The sequence below is a fragment of the Myotis davidii genome, unplaced genomic scaffold, assembly GCF_000327345.1.
Source record: "Myotis davidii unplaced genomic scaffold, ASM32734v1 scaffold233, whole genome shotgun sequence".
In the NCBI taxonomy this organism is placed as follows: domain Eukaryota; kingdom Metazoa; phylum Chordata; class Mammalia; order Chiroptera; family Vespertilionidae; genus Myotis; species Myotis davidii.
Genome location: NW_006285917.1, coordinates 574126 through 581651, shown reverse-complemented (window position 1 = coordinate 581651; position 7526 = coordinate 574126). Strand labels below are relative to the sequence as shown.

The window sequence follows — 7526 nt, the reverse complement described above, 5'->3', positions numbered from 1 at the left end:
AGAGGCAGGAGGGCGATGCACAAAAGGAGGCAGGACCAGACCAGATACTAGGCGTCACTGCAGGAGAGAGCCGCTGCTTTAGTGCCCCCCCCACCCCCCCCCAATTAAGCCAATGCTAAGTGCAGGCGTCTTCCGTAAGGGTTTGATTTCCGTACTGCTAATAAGTGAAAATGCTTGTATGTGTGTGTGTGGTGCGGTCTGGCTTGCTATTTTCCCCATGTGATAGGCGACTTCCTTGCTATTAAGCTATAGAAGCCCAAAGAGAGGTTTTTTGGTAAATGATATAGATAAGTGTGGGCATATTTGGGGGAATCTCCCAGATTTCACTTTATGAATGTGCATGTTGAATCAGCTGTGCAAGCCTGGAATGAGAACCCCACATATATTTGTGGCTGCATAAGGATGCATTTAATATATTAATAAATATTAATAGTATATATTTGTTAGCTGTAATAACCAAAGACAGATTTGACATTTAGTTGGAGGCATCTGAACTCTCTGTATCTACTTACACATACTGGCCTGAAGTGGGTTTCCTGCTCCCGCTCCCTCTAGCCACCTGCAGGAGCTCAGAATCCTGGGGAGTAAGCTGGTAGGGTGTGGGGTGGGCAATACCTTGGGAAGGACTCCCTAACAAGCCCAAGAGGGTAAGGAGACAGAAGAAATGAGGACTGAGGTGGAGGCAGGGCTGGCAGAGGTGAGTGTGAGGGCTGAGAGAAGGGGAGCCAGGCCAAGACCTCACCAGGTCAAGTGGGGAAAAGAATAAATATCTGGGCTAGATTGGGGCGGGCGGCCTGACCCAGGTGCTGGCCTGGAAGAGAGGTTGGGGGTGGGGCTGGAAGGCTCTCAGTGCCTTCAGCTCCCCTACCCCCCGCCTGAGAGTCACAGAGCTTTGGCCCTCCCCTGGGGGCAGTCTGGGGCCGTGGTGCAGACTCCTAGGTAGGTCAGCATTCAGCGTTGGTTTCCCTTTGCCCTCTTCTTGCTTCCCCCCCAACCACCAATAATTACAAAAAAGAAAACCCTCACGCACTCCAAACCACTATCAACCCAACAGCAGCCTTCCCCTCCTCAAAGTCTCAAGTTCCTCTTCCAACCAAACTAGCCGGTCCACACACGAAGAGGGTCCCGGACAGGCATGGGCAGGGGATCTCAACCAACTGTGGGCATTTGGGAATCTCCTCCAAGAGATGGTGCACCTCCAGGGAATTCCTGTCCCCTCACCCACCTGATGGCAGGGGGCAGGGCATCCAGGGACCCCTCTCCAGGCACCTGTGCTGAGGGTGGGAGGCCTGAGCATCTGAGGAGGGAAGGCAGCCAGGGCCCAGGTGGAGGAGCAGCCCCTTTAGGCATCAGCTGTGGCCCAGTATAATTCCTGCCTTAGGGTGAGCCCTAATTTGGAAGTGGGGACCCTCTCTTGCATCCCAAAGGTGGTGAGAGACAGGTTGAGAATCTCCCGCCTTCAGTCTCCCTCTCACAAGGGCTTTATTTTTTCTCTTCCCCTCCTCATTCCCTTAATTGCAGATGTTCTAATTAAACCCTCAAATAGTTGTTATGCCGTTTTAAAAGGTACTTATTCAAGTGTCAACCAGGCTGGGCTGGGAGGAGGCAGCGTAGGGCGGCGAATTAAAGGTAGATTGACTAATCACGGCGGCGATCATAATAATAAAATCAGAGGGGGAAAAATCACATTACGACTTTTCGTGGAAAGGAGGGAGCAGGCAGCCAGCGGCCGCCAGCCCTGCGCCGCCGCCGACACAAAGAGTGCGGGCGATTCCGGGAGACTGATTTATGACGTTTTACAGCCCTATAAAAGCTGTAGCGACGAGGCAAGCGCTCCTACCACCGCTGGCAGATTTAGTCTAATAAATAAAACATAAACAGTTAACTTTATGTGTCACTTTTATTGTTATCAAGTAAAATATAGCTGAGCCCCGGCAAGCTATGATTTTAAACTATAATTGTTATCAAGTACAAGGGGACCCGGCTCCCTCCCTGGGCTCTCCCTTCTGCCATCCCCCCCCCAACTCTGTGTTATGGGATCAGTTAATTGGAATTGGTGGCAGGACGTGGCCACCCCTATCTGCAGAGGGGGGGTGAGAAGCAACCCTTCTTGCCCCCTCCTCCCTCCATGGCCCTGCCACCCTGGACACAAGGGAATTCCTGTGGGTTGGTGGCAGAGAAAGGGGAGGGGGTAGAAATGGACGGGAGACATCTCCCCCCTTAGGTGTGCCCAGCCTACCCAGCTGGGTGAGCTCACCCCTCAGCTTTTGGAAGGCAGCCTGGATATGGCCTTTGGGAATGTGTGTTTACATGTAAACACATGTGTTACATGGATACAATCCCTGGCCCCAAGCAAGCCCTATCCACACAGGCCTGCCTCCCTCTTAGCTAGGTCTGCCCTCTGTGGGGATGGAAAAGGAAGAGCGCCCAGGGCCCTGGCGGGACACAGCTCAGGCGGCGCTGACTCCTGGCAGGTCTCTCTCCTCCTTGCCCCAGCTCCTCAGGAAGCAGCTTGCAGGCAGTGGTCAGAAAGCAGCAGGCCAGACCGAATGGAGGGTGGGAATAGCAAGCGGCAGTAGAAGAGGTACTAGGTTCCTGGGCTGGGACAGGGAGGCTCAGTGGGTGCTCGGGAGGGCAAGGCTGCTGAACTCTGCTTTTGCCAACCACTTCCTGTCTCTCTTCAGCGGGGGCTCAACCCCCAGACCTCCAGAAATGACGTCAGAATCATTTGCATCCCACTGCCTCTACCTGCCCGGTCCAGCTGGGACCCTGCCTCGCCGGCCCCTTGGCCAGAGGGTTGGGTGAGTGTGTATACACGGGGAGGGGCTGGACTCTGGTATGCTTGGATGGGGGGCACCCCAGGCTCTTCAGCCTCCTGGGCTCAGCCTGGGCTCCTCCCCATCCAACCTCCACTCCAGTCCTCATTCAACTTCCTCTTCCTGCGAAAGAGGGGCGCTGCCCGGTGACCTCCACAGACAGACAGGATCGCCATGCCTGGAAACCTCCGGAGAAGCTCAGGAGCTGAGGCCCCAGGGGCCCATCGGCAGCCCAAGGGGAGACTTCAGGAGCGGGCTGAGTCACAGCCTCCCGACAGCCCCTCAATGCCCAGGCTGGGGAGGAGCGCTGGGGGCGTCCTCTCCTTTCACAGGGGAGGGCTGTCAGTCTGTGGGGTGTGCACTGAGACACCCCAGCCCCTGCCAGCTAACCCCACATCAGCACCACCACCACCCCAGCAGCAGCACCACCACCACCACACACACAAAAAAATTGGATACATTTTGAATAAAGCGATTCGGTTCCTTATCCGGGGACTGGGTTGCTCCGTGTGATTGGCCGGCGGAGTCACATGGTGAAAGTAACTTTACAGGGTCGCTAGCTAGTAGGAGGGCTTTATGGAGCAGAAAAACGACAAAGCGAGAAAAATTATTTTCCACTCCAGAAATTAATGATCATGAGCTCGTATTTGATGGACTCTAACTACATCGATCCGAAATTTCCTCCATGCGAAGAATATTCGCAAAATAGCTACATCCCTGAACACAGTCCGGAATATTACGGCCGGACCAGGGAATCGGGATTCCAGCATCACCACCAGGAGCTGTACCCACCACCGCCTCCGCGCCCTAGCTACCCCGAGCGCCAGTATAGCTGCACCAGCCTCCAGGGGCCGGGCAATTCGAGAGGCCACGGGCCGGCCCAGGCGGGCCACCACCACCCCGAGAAATCACAGCCGCTCTGCGAGCCGGCGCCTCTCTCAGGCGCCTCCGCCTCCCCGTCCCCAGCCCCGCCAGCCTGCAGCCAGCCAGCCCCTGACCATCCCTCCAGCAACGCCAGCAAGCAACCCATAGTCTACCCATGGATGAAAAAAATCCACGTTAGCACGGGTAGGCAACTTTGCTTTTTGCTCTCCCCCTCCCTCCCCTCTTCCCCAGCGCTCCCCACCCTCCCCGGCCCCCTCTGGCCCCCGTCCTCCTTTCTCTCCTTCCCCCTCTCTCTCCAGGAGCGACTCTGGGTTAGCACAATTGAACTGGATTTACGAGCGAGAATGGGTAATTACATCCCCCATAAATTTTATGGCTTAGCTACTCTGGGCAGTCCGAGCCATGTGCTACGATCTGTTATGTATGTGTGAAAACTATGCTCGCTTTCTAAGGGCGCATAAATAATTCAGTGTCGTTACAATGAGGATTCCCCTCTTATTACACTACAAAGTCTCCAGCTCCTTCAACTTCTTTATAACCCATTTAGCTTGATGACTTTATTTCCACCACCCCCTCCTCCTGTTCCACAGAGCTGAGGTCGGGGTGAGGGTGGGGGCAGGGAGCTGCTGCCTCTGAACCCCACTATTTGCTTTTCCCCTCCCCAACCCCCCCCAGTGAACCCCAATTATAACGGAGGGGAACCCAAGCGCTCGAGGACAGCCTACACCCGGCAGCAAGTCCTGGAATTAGAGAAAGAGTTTCATTACAATCGCTACCTGACCCGAAGGAGAAGGATCGAGATCGCCCACTCGCTGTGCCTCTCTGAGAGGCAGATCAAAATCTGGTTCCAAAACCGTCGCATGAAATGGAAGAAGGACCACCGACTCCCCAACACCAAAGTCAGGTCAGCGCCCCCGGCCGGCGCTGCGCCCAGCACCCTCTCGGCAGCCACCCCGGGCACTTCTGAAGACCACTCCCAGAGCGCCACGCCGCAGGAGCAGCCGCGGGCAGAGGACATTACCAGGTTATAAAACATAACTCACACCCTGCCCCCACCCCATGCCCCCATCCTCCCCTCACATACAAATTGACTCTTATTTATAGAATTTAATATATATATATTTTGGTTCTTTTCTCTCTTCTTCCCACCTTATCCCTTGTCAGTTCCAAACAGACAGGACAGATAAACAAACAAGCCCCCTGCCCTTCTCTCCCTTCTACTATTAAGGACCCTTAAAGCATGTGATGTTGTCTTAGCATGGTACCTGCTGGGTTTGGTTTTGTTTTTTTAAAGGCCATTTTGGGGGGTTATTTATTTTTTAAGAAAAAAAACTGCAAAAATTATATATTGCAAGGTGTGCTGGTCTGGTTTGGGTGAATTTCAGGGGAAATGAGGAAAAGAAAAAAGGAAAGAGATTTTTAAAGCTAATTCTCATCCTTCTCCTCCTCCTCCTTCTCCCCCCTCTTTCCTTAGGCCTTTTGCATTGAAAATGCACCAGGGGAGGTTAGCGAGAGGGAAGTCATTTTAAGGAGAACAAAGCTATGAAGTTCTTTTGTATTATTGTTGTGGGGGGAGGCTGGGAGGGGATGGGGGAAGACAGCAGACAAAGCTAAATGCATCTGGAGAGCCTCTCAGAGCTGTTCAGTTTGAGGAGCCAAAAGAAAATAAAAATGAACTTTCAGTTCAGAGAGGCAAGTCTATAGGTAGAATCTCCCCACCTCGCCCCCCATCGTGGTTATTGTGTTTTTGGACTGAATTTACTTGATTATTGTAAAACTTGCAATAAAGAATTTTAGTGTCGATGTGAAATGCCCCGTGATCAATAATAAACCAGTGGATGTGAATTAGTTTTACGTCAATGTCTGATGGTTTCTTTTTATCCTCCTCTTTCTGGTCTGGCAACATCCCACCTTCTCTATAGTTACCTAAGTTTACTCTAAGCAAACACACAAACCTTAACTCTCAACTCTAGTTTTACAATATCCTTAAAAGAACCAATGAGGGGGTTGGGTTAGGGGATCCTCAGAAGAGGGCATGTGGAAGATGAGAGCTGATTTCTCCTGTCCCTTACCTCTGACTTTGCAGAGTTCAGACTTTCATGGGGTACTTACAGTGGGGCTGGGGGGGGGGGCAATGGGGTCTCACTTTTCTATAGTTAGGCACAGTGCTTTCTTTTTTCTGTTTCCCTCTCCTACCTTCTCCCTTCTCCGTGCTGAACAGGCCTGCCTAATTTCAGACAAGAAGGCAAGTTTAGGTAGAAGGGAAAAGAGTTTTGATCTTTTAGGGCTTTTTTTTTTTGGCGGGGGGAGGAATTAAGAAAGATGCCCCTTCAACATGTACCTTCTCCTTAAAAGAAGAAAGATTTTGAGCTGGTGACTCTGAAGCAGCAAAGTGACCTGTCAGGATGGCTTCTCTGTTTGTTTAGACTTGGAAAGAAGGGTGAAGTGGAGGCCAGAGGCCTGGGAGGCCCCTTGCATGGGTAGGCCTCAAAGCCTGATGCCTGGAGATAATGAAGAACTTTTATTCCCCCACCCCCTAACTTTTTATCATGGACCTGCCAGGTGTTGAGAAAAGATGCAGGGAGAGGCAGGGACCACCCTGTTTCAGCAACCTCCCAGGTCCCGGCAAAGCTAAGGGAAGGCTCTCTGGCTGTAAAATTTTTGTTTTAAACTTATTTCCTTGGGGCTAAAAACAAAAAGAAGCAAAATAAGAAAACTGGTCTGGATTCCCTGAATAGTTAATTTAAGCCAAAGGTTCCCAAATAATTCTGGTTCTGAAGACCAAGCTCTAAGCATGACCTGCTCAAATTTTTGCTTGTTTGTTGGGATGTGGGGGAGGCAGCTGGCGGGTTTCTCAGGCAATTTATCCAAATTTTAGGATGGAGCACTATCAGAAGTAGAAAAGAGAAGGAGGAGAGATCTGGGTACGTAGAGGAGCCGGGGATACTCCTTCCCTTTCTCCCCAGATTCTGGAGCGAAAGGCAACAAGGGGACCAAGTTGTAAAAAGCTGTTTGGTGTGCTCTGGATTTATTTCCTCTTGTACCACTTGCTGGCTGGCTGGTTCTTGGAGGGGTGTGTGTGTGTGTGTGTGTGATGAAAGATATAAGTGTGTGTGTGTGTGTGTGTGTGTGTTGAGGGGAATCATTTGGTCCTGTAGGTCTACTTTCTCCTCCCTCAATGGTGCCCTGGAGACAGCAAAACATGCTGCCTACAGTGCAAGGAAGCAGGGCCAACAATTATCTAGAGTTATTTTATGTAATCAAGTGAATTAGGGGCCAAATCTAACTGGAGCTGCTGTCATCTTGAGGGAGTTGACTTTGGGGCAGGAAGAGAGGGTCTCGCTGTGCTTGGGAAAAGGAAAGGAAGGCCTGAGGGGTGGACCTGCGTGTCTTTCCAATCCTGTGAGGAAGCTAAGATGGGAAGAGAGGGGTGGAAAAAGAAAATTAAGATCCATAGTCCTTTCCTAACTTTGCTCGTTTGGTTTCAGGGGAATTTATTCCCTCCCCTCCTGAAAATGGAAAAGATGAAAGCAAAGAGGGGGGAAACCACTGTCTTTTATTTCTTCAGCTTCTCCCTGAACTTGTTGAAGGAAAAGCAGATTAAAAGAATTGGGACAGGCTTTTATTTCCCCTCTTTAGGGGCTCCGGTTTCTCCTTCTGCTCCTCACACATATACGCATGATCATTCTTTCTGTATCTCTATCCCTCTTGGTCTGAAACATCAGAAATCCATAATTCTTGACCAATAAAATAAAACTAAACCCCTTTACATTTGAGTTTTTAAGATTTCGGCCTCTGGTCTTCCCTCCAGTGGGCTCCATTCTC

At 51.2% G+C, this 7526-nt stretch overlaps 1 protein-coding gene across 1 annotated transcript; it reads left to right on the top strand.

Annotated features, from left to right (window-relative positions):
* Positions 1 to 2418: 2418 nt before the first annotated feature.
* HOXC4 (homeobox C4) lies at positions 2419 to 5555 on the top strand. The gene is made up of 2 exons (XM_015559573.1): positions 2419 to 3884; positions 4377 to 5555. The coding sequence occupies exons 1-2, from the start codon at positions 3446 to 3448 to the stop codon at positions 4730 to 4732; spliced, it is 795 nt and encodes a 264-aa protein (XP_015415059.1). The 5' UTR covers positions 2419 to 3445; the 3' UTR covers positions 4733 to 5555.
* Positions 5556 to 7526: the final 1971 nt, after the last annotated feature.

Coding starts and splice junctions, on each gene's coding strand:
- HOXC4 (XM_015559573.1), top strand. CDS start 3,446: ATGATCATGAGCTCGTATTTGATGGACTCTAACTACATCGATCCGAAA. Junction 3,885..4,376: donor AAAAATCCACGTTAGCACGG/GTAGGCAACTTT, acceptor AACCCCCCCCAG/TGAACCCCAATTATAACGGA.